Source organism: Ranitomeya variabilis, chromosome 2, assembly GCF_051348905.1.
Source record: "Ranitomeya variabilis isolate aRanVar5 chromosome 2, aRanVar5.hap1, whole genome shotgun sequence".
Taxonomy (NCBI): domain Eukaryota; kingdom Metazoa; phylum Chordata; class Amphibia; order Anura; family Dendrobatidae; genus Ranitomeya; species Ranitomeya variabilis.
Window position 1 is genome coordinate 226,437,340 of NC_135233.1, and position 21,471 is coordinate 226,458,810.

Genomic DNA, 21,471 nt, shown 5'->3' on the forward strand with positions numbered 1-21,471 from the left:
TGTGCCTGAGAGATATGGGTATAGAGTAGTGATGAGTGAACGTACTCTGATAAGGTGTTATCTGAGCATGCTCGGGTGCTAATTGGGCGTCTTCAGCATGCTCGAATAATATGTTCCATTCCGTGCGGCTGCATGTTACACTGCTGTTCGACAGCCAAAATACATGGAGGGATTGCCTGTTAGGCTTCTCTGCCCTGATGTCCCCATAAATACACTCCCTTGTCCTGGACTGTGTTCTCATAGGGCCCTTTTCACCTTTCACATTGGTGTCACCTGGAAGAGTTGTGGTAGGATGTGGATTTTCATGTGTGGAAGGGTCTGATCCCCCTCCGTTCATACATTTAGCACCAATCCTGTGCATAGGGGATAACCGTTTTTGTTGGCTAACCCCTATAAAGAAGTCCTGTCACTTGCCAAAAATGTGTTTTGTGTTGTGTTTTTTTTACCTGGTGTAAATGCCGCTGTTCTCCTAAATCCGGCGCTGTTTTTCTTTTGTTCCTGCACCTCTCCGTTCCCGAGATATAACCCCCTATTCCCGATATATAAATCAAACCTTTTTTAACCAACTAGGTGTGGCCCACAGGAAAATGCCTATAGATTTGAAGACCACACCCACTTGGATAAAAAAGGGTAGATTTATATACGGCAAAGAGAGGGCTATATCTCAGGAGCGGAGAGCCGCAGGAACAAATGTGATACAACGCCGGATTCCACCAGCAAAAATATTACATATCTATGACAAGTGATCAGACCTCTTTTTAAGGCAGCACATTAGAAGTTCAGGTCAAATATTGCGCCATTTGTCTATTAAGGGGAATCTGTCGGAAAGTTTTTATGTGATAAAAGCAGCTTAATGTAGGGGCAGAGATCCTGATTCCAACTAAATCACTTCCTAGCCTGTATGTTACTGCTTCATTAAAATCAGTGTTTTATCAGCAGGATATTATTACTACAGGACTAGATGTCTTGTGCTTCCTAGTCCTCCCCCACCACTGATTTCTGTCAATATACAGTGTACACAGAAATCTGCCAATCAGTGGTGTGGGCGGAGTTATACAGGGCTCAGCATTCTGAGCTCTGCTAGATCTGCGGCAGATTGTATCAGAATGACACCCAGAGCCCTGCAAGTGACACCTCGCTGGAATCAGGGTCTCAGCCCCTACATTATGCTGCTGTCAGATTACATATGAAGAGGTGATGGAGATAGCACAGGTGTGAATTGAGCCTAACAATGGCACCAAAGCAGAGTTGTACTTAGTCTTTCCTTCTCTTAGGCCAAGATCAGGTAGGCCGCCCTATGTTTGGGCTCGGGTGATCGGCTCTTATAACACTCGGGAATAGACCTACAATCACTCGCTGCTGTGAAGTTATAATGCGTGACTTTATTTGGCTTTTCTAGATGTTTTTCCTGAAGTCTGCTGCCGCGTGAAGTACAGGCGTATTGCTGTATGTCGTCTCGTACAAGGATCCGCAGGAAGCTTTATCGCGGCGAGCCGAATTACTGCCACCCGGCAATGAATCGGATGGAGTTTATCAAAACTTTTTTTTTTTTTCTGTATTTTCAATACAGCAATTGTAAGTTTCTGCTTTAGGCCCAGGGGATCTGACATTAGATGGATCGGAAGACCTGTAAATGGAAACGTGCAGCAATTTCGGCCCTGCCGCCGCTTCAGAATGGCGTGGGTGGGCAGACACTGGCGAATGACGTCACCAGCTGTGCCCACCCGCTGCATTTACATCTAGGTACAGGCATCCACGCAGCCTTGGATTACAGCTGCCCCCATAGCGCTGCGAAGAACCAGCGGGAATGTGCCGGAAGCTTTTTCATAAATGAATCCTAAAGGGGGAGTCGTACAAGGGCGAGAAGGAGTGCAGGTGACAGTCACCCATGGAGTTCAGTAGTCGCGGTGTAATGCTACGTTCCCGTTTTAAGTCTAATATTCGAGGGGGCGCAGCGCCAAGATTCTACATCATCAGTGCGCTGACCCATTACATTTTTTTTTTCCTTTGTGTTAGGAGAGGACATCGTCTTACACCCTTTAAATGTTGTTTTTTTTTGTTTTCAGAAAAACTCCTCTTCCATGATTACAGATAATTAAAAAAAAAAAAAAAACTGTCCTTTACTCGCCCTCCCTGGGTTCAGCAGTGAGTCTCAGCCGCTGCTTCCAGTGTCTGTTTTTGTCTGCAGCACTGACGTAACGTTGACAGCGCTGCAGCCAATAACTGACCTTGGCGGTTCTGCCAGAGCTGATGGCACAAGCCGCTCAGAACCACTGAGCTCACTGATTGTCTGCAGCGCTGTTTATGTGATAAGCGCAGCAGACAATACACCAGGAGCTGTGACTCCGCGCTGGACCGGAGAGGGTGAGTAAAGCTTTTTTTTTTTTTTTTAACAAACTGCAGCTGTTTTGAAAAAAGCAACAAGCCCTATAATGGCTATGAACAAGTTTTATTTTGAATTGCTAATTTGCTTTTTACATGCAAAGTTAAGACATTTTTTAAATATTCTTCATTTAAACATTTTCAACCATTTTGTTGCTGCAGAGTGTCTAAGTCCATTATATAGCGGAATGATCTGCAAAAATGTTACAAATCTGTCAGAACTTTTGATCCTGGTCCTGATGTCTCCCTGCTCTATCCTTCACTTCTCTAAGTATTACAAATAGCAGCCGTGAGGGGTTTACACACAGATCTCCACATTGTGGATAGGAGAGACTGCATGTACAGCCTTAGGGAGGGCAGAGAAAAAAAGGGTCTATTGAAAAGGAAGAAAGCGTGGGAAAAAGTGCATAATACCGTAGCTCTGCTGATATGAGTAGTGAAGGCTCCGTAATGGATACACAGACCTCACATCCAGCCTTTATTACTAGGAGAGATAGACCTCACATCCAGCCTATATTACTGACAGAGACACTCCCACCAGAGAAAAATCAATAGCTGTTTACTAAGAGGTGTGAAGATTAATGGAGATTTCAGCTTGAAACGTAGGTAATTGCTATCGTGTAGAAATCATGATTCGATGTCCCAAGGCTTTTAACTTGTTGTGTTATCAAAAGTTGTGCAACCTTGACTCTGTAAGTCGGTTCATTACCATTTTTAAGATCAATGCTTGCTGTCACTGATTTTTTTTCTTCTTGTCTTTATGGTAATATCCTGTGAGATATGGATCTTATCAGGACTGTTTGGATTCCCCCTCCACCCCACCCCCCAAAATAAAAAATAGATGGGAGACCATGCCCACAGACTTTATTATTATTATTATTATTATTATTATTATTATTATTATTATTATTATTATTATTTATATAACACCATTGATTCCATGGTGCTGTACATGAAACTGGGTTACATATATCACTTATAGTAAGCAAGATGACAATTAATGACTGATACAGAGGGGTGAGGACCCTGCCCTTGTGGGCTTACATTCTACAGCAGTGTTCCCCAACTCCGGCCCTCAAGAGCCACCAACAGGTCATGTTTTCAAGATTTCTTTAGTATTGCAGAGGTGATAATTGCATCACCAGGACAGGCAAGAATTCCATCACCTGTGCAATACTAAGGAAAACCTTAAAACATGACCTGTTGGTGGCTCTTGACGACTGTAGTTGGGCAACACTGCTCTACAGGATTATGGGGAAGGAGACAGTAGGTCGAGGGTTACAGTAGTTCTGATGGTGTTGAGGTGGCCGTGTGGTCATTGCAAGTTGTAGGCTTTCCTGAAGAGGTGGGTTTTCAGGTTTCTTTTGAAGGATCCATATGTGGTGGATAAGCGGACGTGTTGGGGCAGAGAATTCCAGAGGATGGGGGATATTCGGGATTAGTCTTGGAGGCGGATAAATGTGGAGGAGAGAAGAAGGTCTTGGGAGGACCGGAGATTACGTGAGGGAAGATATTGGGAGATTAATATACGGAGGAGAAAGGTTATGGATGGCTTTGTAGGTCAGCGTTAGTAGTTTAAACTGGATACGCTGAGGGATTGGGAGCTAGTGAAGGGATTTGCAGAGGGGGAAGCGGAGGAGTATTGAGGAGAGAGATGAATTAGTCGGGCAGCAGAGTTAAGGATGGACTGGAGAGGTGCGAGAGTGTTAGAAGGTAGGCCACAGAGGAGGATGTTGCAGTAGTCAAGGCAGGAGATGATTAGGGCATGCACGAGTATTTTGGTAGAGTGAGGGCTGAGGAAAGGACGTATTCTGGAGATATTTTTGAGCTGGAGGCGACAGGAGGTGGCGAGAGCTTGGATGTGCGGTTTAAAGGACAGGACAGAGGCAAGGGTTACTCTGAGGCGGGGATTACCGGGACAGGGAAAGTGTGAATTTATTGTGATAGATGGGTCAGGTAAGATCTATGAGATGGAGGAAAGATGATGAGTTCAGATTTGTTCACATTGAGTTTGAGGAAGCGAGAGGAGGAGGAGGAGGATATGGCTGATTCCAATCTGGATTCTGGACGTGTGAATGGTTCTGTAGGTAGTGATACCTGATCCGACTAATAGGGTGCCTTTTCCCGATCCAGTAATTGGCGACGTATGACCCCGTTCACACGTAGAACTTTTACCGCAGAGTCCGCAGCAAGTTATGAGATGAACATCTGCAGCATAAATCGTTTTTCTGCGATGTTTAAAATCCGCACTGAACGTCTATTTCCGCTGCAGATTTCTATCCTCCGTGTGGGAGAAGAGATTTGGTCAATCATCCACAAAAAAAAATAAAAACTGCAGCTGATTAATGGCTGACGTTAGTGTGTAGGTGACACATCCACTATAATGACGGCCTTTTGCTTTTCTTGTACAGTCAGAAGAATGACCCATCTGTGCGTGTTTTCAGCAGATGAATCAAACGCGGCGTCCCTCCCCAGCCATTGTACCCTCGGACCCCCCTCGGTCTCTGTCCCCTTCGTTCCTCCGCGCCCCCACACGCTTCCTCTTACTTGATGTCCCGTCAGCCGTAACCTATCACTAAATTCACCCGCCATCCCACGCAGACTTTTCCTTCTCTCCCAAAGAAGCACTTTGCTGGTGAGACATTCACAATCGGAGCTGACAGCGCCAGCCGCGGAAAAGCTATCCAGGTGCCGCATATGACTGTCATGGCAACTAGCGCTGCGGGGATGTAATTAGCAGCCAGTTAGATACTGAGAAACTGTGACATACAGCAGCCGAAACCTCCCGCCTGCAAGAGGTTAAATTATCGAGAGCAAGCTGATTTTAATTTTCTGTTCTGCGTCTGTGTTGGCATCGTGGGATCTGCTGGAAACAGTGATCTTTCGTGGTGCCAAATTGACGTATATGGGGCGTCGTGCCATGCGCTGGAATCTGAGTGGTACAGGGTACGTCGCCCACTCGTCAGGATCTCTGCGGGTCCGGACTTCGCATGCCACGCAGGGGGGCACTGTGTATTTTGGTACTTTTTTTATTTGCTCCTGTATATGGACGTTTTATTGTTTGTTTGTTTTTTCTTTTTTTTATTTTCCCCCATTTCTTCATGGCTTTTTATAGTGGCCAGCTGGCATGGGTATGGTGTACGTGACGGCCTCAACTCAGGATGTATGTTTCATGACCAGACTATAAAATATGCGGAAAATATGAACCCCACCCCCCAAGTTGTTTGATATTAGAATAGCACGTTTTTACGGGAATCGTTGGCCCTAGGGGTTAATGCTGGACCCCGGATGACATGTATATCGGCATTATTGCATGCCCACCCCCTAATACTCTGACGTTGGCCCTAGGAATTAGTCCCAGACCCCAGAGGACGTACAGGGGCAGCTCACAAAATTAGAATATCATCAAACAGTTAATTTCAGTTCTTCAATATAAAAAGTGAAACTCATATACCGTATATAGTCATTACACACAGAGTGATCTATTTCGTGTTTATTGCTATTAATGTTGATGATTATGGCTTACAGCCAATGAAAACCCAAAAGTCATTGTCAGTAAATTACAATACTTTATAACATTTAAAATCCAAAATTTTGTCCTACTGAAATGTATGTTCAGTAAATGCACTCAATACTTGGTCGGGGCTCCTTTTGCATCAATTACTGCATCAATGTGGCGTGTCATGGAGGCGATCAGCCTGTAGCGCTGCTGAGGGGTTATGGAAGCCCAGGTTGCTTTGATAGCAGCCTTCAGCTCGTCTGCATTGTTGGGTCTGGTGTGTCATCATCTTCTTGACAATACCCTATAGATTCTCAGTGGGATTAAGGTCAGGTGAGTTTGCTGGTCAATCAAGCACAGTGATACTGTTGTTTGTAAACCAGGTATTGGTACTTTTGGCAGTGTGGACAGGGGCCAAGTCCTGCTGGAGAATGACATTTCCATCTCCAAAAAGCTTGTCGGCAGAGGGAAGCATGAAGTGCTCAAAAATTTCCTGGTAGACGGCTGCGCTGACTTTTGTCTTGATAAAACACAGTGGACCTACACCAGCAGATGACATGGCTCCCCAAACCATCACTGATTGTGGAAACTTCACACTAGACCTCCAGCAGCTTGGATTGTGGCCTCTCCACTCTTCCTTCAGACTCTGGGACTTTGATTTCAAAATGAAATGCAAAATTTACTTTCCTTGTGAAGTGTGTCAGTGACTGCCTGCTGGACATCTGTCAAGTCAGCAGTCTTCTCCATGATTGTGGAGCTACTGAAACAGACTAAGGGACCTTTATAAACGCTTAGGAAGCCTTTCCATGTGTTTTTGTTAATTCTAATTTACTGAGCTAATGACTTTTGGGTTTTCATTGGCTATAAGCCATAATCATCAACATTAACAGAAATAAACACTTGAAATAGATAATTCTGTCTGTTATGACTCTATAGAATGAGTTTCACTTTTTGTATTGAAGAACTGAAATAAATGATCTTTTTGATGATATTCTAATTTTGTGAGAAGCACCTGTATATCTGCATTATTGAACCAGAAACACATGGGCTACTTGCACATTAAACAAGTCTGTAGGAACATGTTCACACCACCAAGAAACTTGAAGACACAAGAGCACAATGAGGTCAAAAATACTCTGTTGTAAAAAAATCACAGTAATGAGCAAGTGCTAGTCAAAAAATGGAAAAAACAGGGTATTTAGTTGATACGTTTTTTTGCAAAAAAATGTATACTAAGCTGCGCCACCAATCGTCAAAGTTTACCCATAATAGAGCAGTCCTAACTAATGTATATAATCCCTATCTGATGTATTTAAAAACCTGATCATCTGAATAGTACCTGTATAAGCATTATATCTGCATTATTACCTGCCCACCCACTACTACCCTATGACATTGGCCGTAAGGGTTAGTCTGACATGTATATCTGCATTGTTGCATGCCCACCCCTTACTGCTGTGTCACTGTATTTCTGTCTTTTGTTTTAGTTGTGGTGTTATGTCCGTGTACCAGGAGGCCCCGGATGAACAGTTTTCTATGTCTCTTCTGGATAGGTAAGTGCTGGGATTGTGGGAGGACTAAAAGGCATAAATTGAGGTGAATTTAAAGGGGAGGTGTGATCTTGTCCCTGCAGATAAGGTGGCAATTCCAGGACTTAAGGGACATTATCCGACTGATGGCCCATAAAGGATTTTAGGATAAATGTATGATCACTGGGGGTTCGACTACTGGGACTCTGACCAATTCTGAGGGTGGCAAAGTCCAATGGAGAAACCACCAAGCCTATAAATGGAGAATGGAGCATTGGTGCTCAGTACTGGCCATTCACACACAGGACTTTGGGCTGTCCCTGCTCTCAGGGTCAGTTGGGTCCCATTGTTCAGACCCCCTCCCCCAACCATCATGCATTACTTGCCCTATCCATGTATTTCGTGGAAATAAAACCTAGTAAAATGGTGTTTTCTGAGGCTGACCGTGGTAATTCTTGACCCTTGGACTCCATAGTGTTGTTTTGTCATGAAGGTGGAATGTAGAACCCATCCCTATCAGATTTTACAACCAGTAGCATATAGTGGAGGTCCCAGGTCATTGTGTGCTGACTCCGGCCCATCTGGTCATAGCACCAATATGTAGTTCGACTGCTCTAGGGGGGTCCCTGGCAATCCTTTAGCCGTGATCTAATAGTCACCTTTTTTGTTGGGCGCTGCAGCCAATCAGCGGCTTTGTCACACTGGGTTTGGTAAAATCTCACCAGAGAAGGCAGCACGGTATATAGGCCTGTGCAGTCCAATAGTTCATCCTGATGTCCCCCCTCCGTGCGTGTCTGTCTGTTTGCAGCTTTGGCGGTAGAAGCGGGGGAGCCCTTGCCTCTAGGGCCCCTGGTAGCATCACTGGTATGTCTGCCTTTGATGTTACCACAGAAGATAGTGTTTAGCTGTGGCATTCACATGAAGCAAGGTTGTGACTCCATTGCTGCAGGACCGGTAAGGACCACTGGAGCGATGGCACTGAAGCTACAGGTCTTTTAATAGATGAGTAATACTTATCCCCGTTTCCAGCCTTTTTGGAAATAATCCAGGGCAACTAAATTCCATAATACACTACAAGCTGACGCCTTCATCTAATATTTGACCACTTGGAGGATTGATCCCATCCTCTACTGACCAGTAATGCATATCCATTTTGTGACGGCATCCTGTAAGTGGGAGGTTGGGGGGTAAAGCTGAAACTGGGTAGGAAAATGCTAATAATGTCCATCACTTCTGGCCCCACACAGTCCTGGTGACCACAGAGGGCACGATAGAGCTGCGGCAGGACGGCGGGGACCTCATACGGCGGCGGGTAAGGAGCTGAAATAATGGGTGCTATAATAGAGCACAGTGTAGGGGCACGTAGAGGCCAACATGGGGTCTACCAGCCCTCAGATCCCCGGGCCTGTGACGTCTTCGCTGCGTGCGTTGCGCTGCCCTGCCCTCCTGCAGTTTTATCACTCTTCTCCACACTGTCCGTGCAAAAAAAAAATTAATACGACACCAGCAAAATATTTCCTGATTTGGTTTCTTTAAACGCTGACTCAGCGACTGCAGAAGCACGCTGCCCAGAAGCTGCTGCCTCAAGACTTTTGCCTTGAAAATCTTCCCGGAGTTAAAATATAACTTATTATTGGGTTACAAAAAAAGTTTTGGACAACGTCATCAGTATCATTTCCAGCATGACCAGTGTGAAGGCCTCCCACCAGTGTCCTGTGTATGAAGGAGCTGGGTGATGTCATCCGTGATGACATCATGGGCCGTCCCACCGCAGTGACATCACTATAGAAGGCACGTCCGCACATTCCTGTGTACACCGTGGGCTGACGGGCGACAACCGCCAACGGCGTTGGAGAGAAATGTTATTGATTAGTATATGTAAAAAACAATGATTTTCATTGCTGGAAAAAAACAAGATGTCTGGTTTAGAAAATCAACCGCTTGGGGTCCGACCCTAATTTCTAGAATGGGGGCCCCACAGTTCCTATTTTGAGTGAGCACGGTCTATAGGAGTAGTAGTCGCACATGCCCACAACTGGGTCGTTTTCACAGGAACACCACCCCTTTAAGAATTTGTATGTACATCTTCGATTATCACCCCGTTCCTGATGTTTTCTCACCATCTGCAATTTGCGCTGACCTGTAAGGCAGTGGGCTGCAGCAGGAGCCCCTCAGCCCGAAGCGGCAGTATCTGCAGACATGTCGTCACCCACCCACTCCCGATGTGGAATTGGGCCGTATTGCCCCTTTAAGGAATTTTAGGACAATACATAACCCTAAATGTAATGTGAACTTTAATAACGTCTTCATTCTCGTGCCGCTGCGCAGTTCAAGAGGTTTGGTATCCTAGCTGTCGTAACCTAATAATAAGCGGAATCCGAGATTTACTGCAAAATTAAACGTTAATTGCACAGTATATAATACCAACTAGTCCGCACTCGCCATACTTGTCTGATCATGTCACTAGTTATAATCATTTGTCCAGTTACAAACTCTTGCTAAATCTTTTTTAAATAAATGTATGCAATTCACCAACATGCTTCTCATCTAAGAGTTTCCCCCGATCTTCACCTACAAGCTCCAGGGTGCTAGACGGTCCTCGTCTCTTTTAGTCATAACTCTGTCCTTAGTCAGCATTGGTCTGGTGGCATATGTGTGAAGGGGGCTGGCTGACAGCCTGTCACAGCTGAGATAAAGCGGGGGAAATAAATATTGGACACACATTCAATTTTTAATTATTTCTAAAGGTGCAACTGGCATGAAAGTCTCACCAGATGTTGGCAACAACCGGTCCAATCCACACAGGTAAAGAAATCAAACCATCGATGGCCATAAATTGTGTAATAATGAGAAATTACACAGGAACAAAGTATTGAACACATGTAGAGGTGCAAAAAGCCATGGAAAGTCATTACACCAGCTGAAATCTATCGGTAATTAGAAAGCAATCCTGCCACTTAGTCAACAATAATATCACCTGGTTTAATGGATAGCCTATAAAAAGAGGTCATGACCAAGCTGCCACACAAGAAGCATCTCATGGTGGGTAAAACCAGTGAGCGGTCTCAAGACCTTTGCAACCTTATTGTTGCAAAACATATGGCATTGGCCCAAGGCTTTTTAAACCACTTAAGGTTCCAGTGAGCACTTTTGGGACCATAATCCGGAAGTGGAAAGAACATATTTTCGCTATAAATCAGCCACGACATAGGGGTGTGGTGCAAGTTATGTCTCTCAGTGGTGGGAAGGATAAACTTAATTAGAATGATTCTTATGCCCCAATTATTGTATATATTGCATAATTCCCCCGTTTGGTTGCCCCGAAAGTGGTTTCATACCATTAACTCTATATTTCAAGACCTTGTTTGGGGGAAGAAACAGCCAAGAATTTGGCTGGAATTGCTTCAGAGGCCTAAAGATGGGGGGATTGGCCCTTCCGAATCCCTGGATCTACTTTTTGGCAGCACAGGGTCAGCAGATGAGAGGTTGGAGAGAGGTGAATGGATTGGGTTCGGTTCAGCGGATTTTGGTTTGGTTGGTGGGAAGGGACCCATTGGTTCAGGGATTGGAGGCAGGGGGATTTGGGAAGTTTGGAACAGCCTATCCTACTTTGATACTGGTTCAAAAAGTATGGGAGGCAATTAAAAAGACAAGAGAAGTGGGACTTTTACCAAATCTCTCCCCAATATGGCATAATGAAATACTACCTGAATTTATTAAAATGGGGGGAATTCAAAAATTGGAAAGCATTAGGTATTCAATATATGGCTTAGATTCAGGACGCACAAGGACTGTTATCCTCTGAGGCACTGCATGAGAGTTACGGGTTGCAGGAGACATGTAGGTTTCAATATGGACAGTTGAGACATGGCTATCTTGCCCAGAGTAAAACGATGGATATGGAAATTTATAGAGACATTCTTGGTGGACTATGTCTGTGCAACGGGGGGAATGAAAAGGGTAGTCTCGGATATTTATAGGGATTTGTTATATACCTTTCTTAATAGATTCCCTATTAAGGCAAAAGAGAAATGGGAGGAAGAGTTGGGAAGGATAGAGGAGGATAAATGGGAGGATATCATGGAATATATTCCCCAATTATCATTAAGTGAGCCGGGTAGACTTTCGCAAATATATGTGCTTCACAGAGTATATAGAACTCCAGATAAGCTATATAAGGCAGGGCTGAGACAGACTCCCGAGTGTCCTAGGTGCCATTCCGAGGGGGCAGGGATTCTACACATGCTATGGCAATGTACGAGATTGAATTCATATTGGTTGGAGGTGGGAGAAGCAATTGGGAAATCGTATGGCTGTACAATCGCAAGCGAGCCTGTGATATACACTCACCGGCCACTTTATTAGGTACACCATGCTAGTAACGGGTTGGACCCCCTTTTGCCTTCAGAACTGCCTCAATTCTTCGTGGCATAGATTCAACAAGGTGCTGGAAGCATTCCTCAGAGATTTTGGTCCATATTGACATGATGGCATCACACAGTTGCCGCAGATTTGTCGGCTGCACATCCCAAAGATGCTCCATACAAGGCAGGATGGATCCATGCTTTCATGTTGTTTACGCCAAATTCTGACCCTACCATCCGAATGTCGCAGCAGAAATCGAGACTCATCAGACCAAGCAACGTTTTTCCAATCTTCTACTGTCCAATTTCGATGAGCTTGTACAAATTGTAGCCTCAGTTTCCTGTTCTTAGCTGAAAGGAGTGGTACCCGGTGTGGTCTTCTGCTGCTGTAGCCCATCTGCCTCAAAGTTCGACGCACTGTGCGTTCAGAGATGCTCTTAGGCCTACCTTGGTTGTAACGGGTGGCGATTTGAGTCACTGTTGCCTTTCTATCAGCTCGAACCAGTCTGCCCATTCTCCTCTGACCTCTGGCATCAACAAGGCATTTCCGCCCACAGAACTGCCGCTCACTGGATTTTTTTTCTTTTTCGGACCATTCTCTGTAAACCCTAGAGATGGTTGTGCGTGAAAATCCCAGTAGATCAGCAGTTTCTGAAATACTCAGACCAGCCCTTCTGGCACCAACAACCATGCCACGTTCAAAGGCACTCAAATCACCTTTCTTCCCCATACTGATGCTCGGTTTGAACTGCAGGAGATTGTCTTGACCATGTCTACATGCCTAAATGCACTGAGTTGCCGCCATGTGATTGGCTGATTAGAAATTAAGTGTTAACAAGAAGTTGGACAGGTGTACCTAATAAAGTGGCCGGTGAGTGTATATTTTGGGATATGTGGAAGAGATCCGAGTTCCAAATCATCATAAAGTGGCCATAGCTAGATTATTGTATGTTGCACGAAAGCTAATTGCCAGGCACTGGTTGAGTGAGGTACCGCCGATCCTGCAGGAATTTTATAGATGGTTATTAATATGGAAAAGGGTATTTATGAAAAAAGGAAAAGTATGAAAACTTTTGAAACACTTTGGAAACCTTAGATGGAGAGGAACTGATTCCAGTGGGATGCCGTTTTATTATGTAAGCAATGTATGCTATTGTCCTATTCTTGTTTATAGAGGCTTTAAGGGAGGAGGGAGAGAGGATGGGGAACTGGGGAATTGTTTCAAAATGTTTGTTAACATGTTTATTCTCCTTTGCTGACACAATTGTGTATAGTTGTCAATTTGAATATTGTTAATAAAAATTATCTGATTAAAAAAAAAAAAAATAAATAAATCAGCCACGATCAGGGGCTTGCCGCATGATTTCAGACTGAGGAGTGTAAAGAATTATCAGAAGAGTTGTCGAAGATCCAAGGACCATCTGAAAAGAATGAAAACAATAAGTAATGCAGTCAACCTTCATGATCTGTATGCAAGCTCTCCACGCAAGACTCCATTGCTGAGCAAAAAGCATGATCAACCACGTTTATAGTTTGCACAACATTTACAGTTATATGACAAAGTTTGGGCACCCCTATTAATCTTAAGCTTAATGTTTTATAAAAATTTTTTTTTTTGCAACAGCTATTTCAGTTTCATATATCTAATAACTGTTGGACACAGTAATATTTCTGCCTTGAAATGAGGTTTATTGTACTAACAGAAATTGTGCAATCTGCATTCAAACAAAATTTGACAGGTGCATAAGTATGGGCACCCTTATCATTTTCTTGTTTTAAATACTCCTACCTACTTTTTACTGACTTACTAAAGCACTTTTTTTGGTTTTGTAACCTCATTGAGCTTTGAACTTCATAGCCAGGTGTATGCAATCATGAGAAAAGCTACTTTAAAGTGGCCACTTGCAAGTTGTTCTCCTGTTTGAATCTCCTCTGAAGAGTGGCATCATGGGCTCCTCAAAACAACTGTCAAATGATCTGAAAACAAAGATTATTCAACATAGTTGTTCAGGGGAAGGATACAAAAAGCTGTCTCAGAGATTTAACCTGTCAATTTCCACTGTGAGGAACATAGTAAGGAAATGGAAGAACACAGGTATAGTTCTTGTTAAGGCCAGAAGTGGCAGGCCAAGGAAAACATCAGAAAGGCAGAGAAGAAGAATGGTGAGATCAGTCAAGGACAATCCTCAGACCACCTCCAGAGAGCTGCAGCATCAACTTGCTGCAGATGGTGTCACTGTGCATCGGTCAACTATACAACGCACATTGCACAAGGAGAAGCTGTATGGGAGAGTGATGCGAAAGAAGCCGTTTCTGCAAGCACGCCACAAACAGAGTCGGCTGAGCTATGCAAAAGCACATTTGGAGAAGCCAATTTCTTTTTGGAAGAATGTCCTGTGGACTGATGAAACCAAGATTGAGTTGTTTGGTCATACAAAAAGGCGTTATGCATGGCAGCAAAAAAACACAACATTCCAAGAAAAACACTTGCTACCCACAGTAAAATTTGGTGGAGGTTCCATCATGCTTTGGGGCTGTGTGACCAATGCCGGCACCAGGAATCTTGTTAAAGTTGAGGGACGCATGGATTCCTCTCAGTATCAGCAGATTCTTGACAATAATGTTCATGAATCAGTGACAAAGTTGAAGTTACGCAGGGGATGGATCTTTCAGCAAGACAATGATCCAAAACACCGCTCCAAATCTACTCAGGCATTCATGCAGAGGAACAATTACACTGTTCTGGAATGGCCATCCCAGTCCCCAGACCTGAATATCATTGAACATCTGTGGGATCATTTGAAGAGGGCTGTCCATGCTCGGCGACTATCAAACTTAACTGAACTGGAATTGTTTTGTAAAGAGGAATGGTCAAAAATACCTTCATCCAGGATCCAGGAACTCATTAAAAGCTACAGGAAGCGACTAGAGGCTGTTATTTTTGCAAAAGGAGGATCTACTAAATATTAATGTCACTTTTCTGGTGAGGTGCCCATACTTATGCACCTGTCAAATTTTGTTTGAATGCAGATTGCACATTTTCTGTTAGTACAATAAACCTCATTTCAAGGCAGAAACATTACTGTGTTCAACAGTTATAAGATATACGAAACTGAAATAGCTGTTGCAAGAAAACCAATTTTTATAAAACATTAAGCTTAAGATTAATAGGGGTGCCCAAACTTTTTCATATAACTGTATACAAGCCTGTGAAATACTGGGAATATTTAGTCTGGTCTGAAAAGACCAAAGATGGTCTTCATGAAACACGGATTGGTACGTGGAATTACCTAATAAGCAGTAGCGCTATGGAATGGTGGACTCGCCTCAGGCAGTGCGCTCCTGATGCATTCCAAGCAGCAATATGTGTTTGATGAAGCCCTGAACATGAGGCCGAAACTTCACTTTTTGTTAGGATTGCCAAACATTAAAGACATTTGCACAATCTATTTTGGGGTGCCAAGTACTTGATTTCTTTCCTATGGTGTTTATTATGACATCCAAAGAATTCAAGTTTGGTCTTATCTGACCAGACTGTGTTCTCCCAGTATATCACAGGCTTGTCTAAATGTTGAGTAAACTGTAAACGTGCTTGAATATTATTTTTGTTCAGCAATGGAGTCTTGCGTGCTGAGCATGCATACAGATCATGGAGACTGAGTGCATTATTGAGTTTTCTTTGAAATAATTGCACCTGCTGATTCCTGGTCTTTCTGAAGCTCCACACAGGTGGTCCTTGGCTCTTGGACTACTCTTATAATTCTTTTCACTCCTGTGTCTGAAATCTTGCAGGGAACGCCTGGTCGTTGCCGTTTTGAAATGATTTTCTTTCCACTTCTGGCTTTGGTCCTAACAGTGTTCACTGAAACCTTCAGTAGTTTAGAAATTTTTCTGTAACCGATGCCGTCAGTATGTTTCGCAACAATAAGGTTGCGTAAGTCTTGAGACAGCTCACTAGTTTTACCCACTTTGAGATGTTTCTTGTGTGGCAAATTGGTAATGACACACCTTTTTATAGGCCATCAGGTGAACCAGCTGATGGTGAAAAATGTATCAGAATCGCTTGTGAATTACTGATAAATTTCAGCTGGTTATATGATTTTCCATGGCCTTTTGCCCTTGCCTTCCGTCATGTGTTCAACACTTTTTCCCTGTGTCATTTATTATTACATATAGCTTAATTGATGGTCATCTATTGTTCCATTTCTTTGCCGGTGTGGATTGGACGGTTGTTACCAACATCTGATGAGACTTTCCTGTCAATAGCAGCTTTAGAAATATATTTACTTAGAAAATTGGTGATGTTTTGTCAAGAGAACACCAGAGAGATCACACAGATCCCACTGCTGCCACCAGTTTGTCCTGATTATTAGAGGCAGTGGAGTTGCGTCCTCTGACAATTATGCAATTGATTGAGGCCCTGGCTTTTTCCACTATTAAGCTGGTTATTGGGGAACTCGGTGATTGTATGGTATTTACAACTCCAATTCCAAAGCATGTATGTACGTAAAGGTTTGTGCACCCCTGGTCAAAATTACTGTTATTGTGAATAGTTAAGCAATTTGAAGATTAAATAATCTCTAAAAGGCCTAAAGTTAAAGATGACATACTTCCTTGGTATTTTAGGCAAAAAAAAATTATTTTCAAAATTAGGAAAATGGGCCAATGCAAAAGTTTAGGCACCCTTTTGAGGTTTGTCTACTCAGAATACTTTGACCAATGTTTCGAGCCTTAAATAGCCTGTTAGTGAACAAGCCATAACCCTATCATTGTTAGGAAAAGGCCAGGTGATGCAATTTTTTTCAGCTAATTAAAAACCCAGCATCCTCTAACCTTGTGCCAGAAAAACAGCCATGGGTTCTTCTAAGCAGCTGCCTAGCACAATGAAAATGGTGGAGGCCCACAAAGCAGGAGAAGGCTATAAGAAGATAGCAAAGCATTTTCAAGTTGCCCTTTTCTCAGTTCGAAATGTAAACAAAAAATGGCAGTTACCAGGAACAGTGGATGTCAAGATAAGGTCTGGAAGACCAAGCTAAATTTTAGTTGCTCGTAGGATTGCTAGAGAGGCAAATCAGGACCCCCGCTTGACTGCAAAAGACCATCAGAAAGATTTAGCAGACTCTGGAGTTGAGGTACATTGTTCTACTGTTCAGATACACCTGCACAAATATGGCCTTCATGGAGGAGTCATCAGAAGAAAACCTCTCCTGCATCCTCACCATAAAATTCACAGTCAGAAGTATGCAATAAAACATCTAAACAAGCCTGATGCATTTTGGAAAAAGGTCTTTGGCCACAATGATCAAGGGTATGTGGGGAGAAAAAAATCCACAGAATTTCAGGAAAAGAACAGCATGGGGGTGGATTAATCATGCTTTGGGGTTGTGTTGCAGCCAGTGGTACAGGGAGCATTTCACAGGTAGAGGGAAGAATGGATTCCATGATATTTAAACAAATTCTTGATGCAAACTTAACACCATCCATAAAAAAAGGTGAAGATGAAAAGTGGATGGCTTCTCCAAATCCTAAACACATGTCAAAATCCACAATAGACGATCTCAAAAGGCGCAAACTGAAGGTTTTACAATGGCCCTCAGAGTCCCCTAATCTGAACATCATTGAAAATCTGTGGCTAGACCTAAAAATAGCAGAGAATGCAAGACGACCCAGGAATCTCACAGGACTGGGAGAATTCTCCAAGGAAGAATGGATGAGAATCCCTCAAACAAGAAGTGAAAGACTGTCTTTCTACAAAAACGGTTTGTGAGCTGTGATATTTGCAAAAGGGGGTGCTACTGGGTACTTACCATGCAGAGTGCCCAAACTTTTGCATCTGACCATTTTCTTTTTTGCATTTTTTTTATTTTGTAATGTGTAATAGTGGTGTGTGTGTGTCTACATCTATATACAGTATATATCTGTCTATCTATATATAATATAATATAATATGCACTGCTCAAATAAATAAAGGGAACACTAAAACCCCACATCCTAGATATCACTGAATGTGCTATTCCAGTTGTAAATCTTTATTAATTACATAGTGGAATGTTTTTAGAACAATGAAACCTAAAAATGATCAATGTAAATAACTTATATCCCACGGAGGTCTGGAGTTGGAATGGTGCTCAAAATCAAAGTGGAAAATGAAGTTACAGACTGATCCAAAGTCAGTGGAAATTCCTCAAGACAAGGAAATGCTGCTCAGTAGTGTGTGTGGCCTCCACGTGCCTGTATGACCTCCCTATAACGCCTGGGCATGCTCCTGATGAGGTGGTGGATGGTCTCCTGAGGGATCTCCTCCCAGATCTGGACTAAATCATCCGCCAACTCCTGGACAGTCTGTGGTGCAACGTAACGTTGGTAGATGAATGCGAGACATGATGTCCCAGATGTGTTCAATCTGATTCAGGTCTGGGGAACGGGCGGGCCAGTCCATAGCTTCAGTGCCTTCATCTTGCAGGAACTGCGGACACACTCCAGCCACATGAGGTCTGGCATTGTCCTGCATTAGGAGGTACCCAGGCCAACCGCACCATCTTATGGTCTCACAAGGAGTCTGAGGATCTCATCCCGGTACCTAATGGCAGCCAGGCTACCTCTGGCGAGCACATGGAGGGCTGTGCGGCCCTCCAAAGAAATGCCACCCCACACTATTACTGACCCACTGCCAAACCGGTCATGCTGAAGGATGTTGCAGGCAGCAGATCGCTCTCCACGGCATCTCCAGACTGTCACGTCTGTCACATGTGCTCAGTGTGAACCTGCTTTCATCTGTAAAGAGCACAGGGCGCCAGTGGCGAATTTGCCAATCCTGGTGTTCTGTGGCAAATGCCAAGTGTCCTGTACGGTGTTGGACTGTGAGCACAACCCCCATCTGTGGACATCGGGCACTCAGACCATCTTCATGGAGTCGGTTTCTAACCATTTGTGCAGACACATGCACATTTGTGGCCTGCTGGAGGTCATTTTGCAGGGCTCTGGCAGTGCTTCTCCTGTTCATCCTTGCACAAAGGCTGAGGTAGCAGTCCTGCTGCTGGGTTGTTGCCCTCCTACGGCCCCCTCCACGTCTCCTGGTGTACTGGCCTGTCTCCTGGTATCACCTCCAGCCTCTGGACACTACGCTGGCAGACACAGCAAACCTTCTTGCCACAACTCGCATTGATGTGCCACCCTGAATGAGCTGCGTTACCTGAGCCACTTGTGTGGGTTGTAGAGTCTGTCTCATGCTACCACTAGTGTGAAAGCACAACCAACATTCAAAAGTGACTAAAACATCAGCCAGAAAGCATTGGTACTGAGATGTGGTCTGTGGTCCCCACCTGCAGAACCACTTCTTTATTGAGTGTCTTGATAATTGCCAATAATTTCCATCTGTTGTCTATTCCATTTGCACAACAGCAGGTGAAATTGATTGTCAAACAGTGTTGCTTCCTAAGTGGACAGTTTGATTTCACAGAAGTTTGATTTACTTGGAGTTATATTCTGTTGTTTAAGTGTTCCCTTTAGTTTTTTGAGCAGTGTGTGTGTATGTATATATATATATATATATGTATATATATATATATATATATATATATATATATATATATATATATATATATATATATATATATATATATATATATATATATATACATACACACCCCCCACGATGCAAAGGAAATCTGTTAGCTTTAACTTTAGCGATCATTTCATCTTGCTTAAAGGGCCACTGTCACCCCCCCCCAGCTGTTATAAACTAAAAGAGCCACCTTGTGCAGCAGTAATGCTGCAGTCTAAGGCCGGCGTCACACATACGAGTTTTACGGACGTAAGAGCGCAGAAACTACGTCCGTAAAACTCGCATAACATACGGCACAATTATTCTCAATGGGGCTGCTCCTATCAGCCGTATATTACGGATCCGTAATATACGGCTTTCTACGGCCGTACAAAATCGCAGCATGCTGCGTTTGTCAGCGTATTGCGCAAAAAAATCGCCAATGAAAGTCTATGGGGGCGAGAAAAATACGGATTCCACACGGACCAGCAGTGTGACTTGCGAGAAATACGCAGCGGTGTTAGTGAAAAGTCGATAATTCAATCGCCGGCTTTTCATTTCTCCTGCACAAACCTGACAGGATATGAGACATGGTTTTCATACAGTAAACCATCTCATATCCCCATTTTTTTTGCATATTCCACACTATTAATGTTAGTAGTGTGTATGTGCAAAATTTCAGCGCTGTAGCTGCTAAAATAAAGGGTTAAATGGCGGAAAAATTGGCGTGGGCTCCCGCGCAATTTTCTCCGCCAGAATGGTAAAGCCAGTGACTGAGGGCAGATATTAATAGCCAGGAGAGGGTCCATGGTTATTGTCCCCCCCCCCCGTGGCTACAAACATCTGCCCCCAGCCACCCCAGAAAAGGCACATCTGGAAGATGCGCCTATTCTGGCACTTGGCCACTCTCTTCCCACTCTCTGTAGCGGTGGGATATGGGGTAATGAAGGGTTAAATGCCACCTTGCTATTGTAAGGTGATATTAAGCCAGATTAATAATGGAGAAGCGTCAATTATGACACCTATCCATTATTAATCCAATTGTATGAAAGGGTTTGTCGTTCAAAAGTACAACTCGTCCCGCAAAAAATAAGCCCTCACATGGCCATATTGACTGAAAAAAAAACAAAAAAAAACTTATGGCTCTGGGAAGGAGGGGAGTGAAAAACGAAAACTCAAAAACGAGAAAGGGCTGCGTCTTGAAGGGGTTAAGCAATAGGAAAGTAATCAGCCTACAGAGCATTGTTTGGGTGTTGGTCTGCATTCCGAAAAGTGTGTTTCTTGCCTATCTAGTGTCCAGCTGTTGTGAAGTAGGCCTGCCAATCCGGCATGTAACACTATGCTGTGGCAAAAATTCGATAACTCTCCTGATCGCATTCAATATGGTTTTTATCTAATATGACAATTTTGTCCGATGTCGTGCAAAATCAGTAGAACTTGATTTACGATAAGATTGAGTCTCATGTTGATGTGCATCCTTGTGACTAATAATATTTGGGTCCCAATTTATCAAAACTGGTGCTTTTCATGCCCTTATTAATTGAGGGAGCCCTGGAGTAAGATGCTTGCACCAATTAATGAATTCGGGGCATCCTTCAGCTGCCATGCGACAGCTTAAGAAATGTACTCTAGTCGAGCGCTGGGGTACGTTTCCTTCGTAATTTAAGCCACTTTTGTGGTTCAAATTATATTGAATTTGTTGGTATTTCTCTGCCATACCCCCTCTCGGCTAAGCTCTTACCTCTTTTGCGTAATGTTGGCGTAGCTGGCCAGGGCTCGCTTAAGCTCCAAAAGTCACAACATGTTTGCAAGTCATTCAGAGAACTGCATGATGAGTTGAGGCCTTTGAATTTTTTGGTTGCTTTCATGCTTATGTGAGAAGGTTATTTTTATATGGTTTAGTTGGTGCTTTTATACCTGTGTGATGTGGTGTTGTGGTTTTACGCTTGTATGATGTGGCATTGTTGGTGCCTTTATGCCTGTGCGATGTGGCATTATTGGCACCTTTAAGCCGGTGTGATGTGGCATTGTTGGTGCCTTTACGTCTGTGTGATGTGGCATTGTTGGTTTCTTTACGCCTGTGTGATGTGGCATTGTTGGTGCCTTTAAGCCTGCGTGATGTGGCATTGTTGGTGTCTTTTTACTCCTACATGA

The 21,471-nt window shown here is 43.6% G+C and overlaps 1 protein-coding gene across 11 annotated transcripts in view; it reads left to right on the plus strand.

The window, feature by feature from the left end:
- The window catches only part of IQSEC2 (IQ motif and Sec7 domain ArfGEF 2), a 211,773-nt gene that overhangs the window by 18,070 nt on the left and 172,232 nt on the right, over window positions 1–21,471 (plus strand). For 9 of the 11 annotated variants that reach the window (XR_013221166.1, XM_077283834.1, XM_077283845.1 and 6 more), the window contains exon 2: window positions 7,369–7,434. The exons of the other annotated variants lie outside the window; for them this stretch is intronic. Coding sequence is in view for 8 of the 9 variants with exons in the window: in XM_077283834.1 (XP_077139949.1) it covers window positions 7,369–7,434 (66 nt within the window). In the remaining variant the exon portion in view is untranslated. The remainder of the gene's footprint in view (window positions 1–7,368; window positions 7,435–21,471) is intronic. 11 annotated transcript variants of the gene reach the window in all.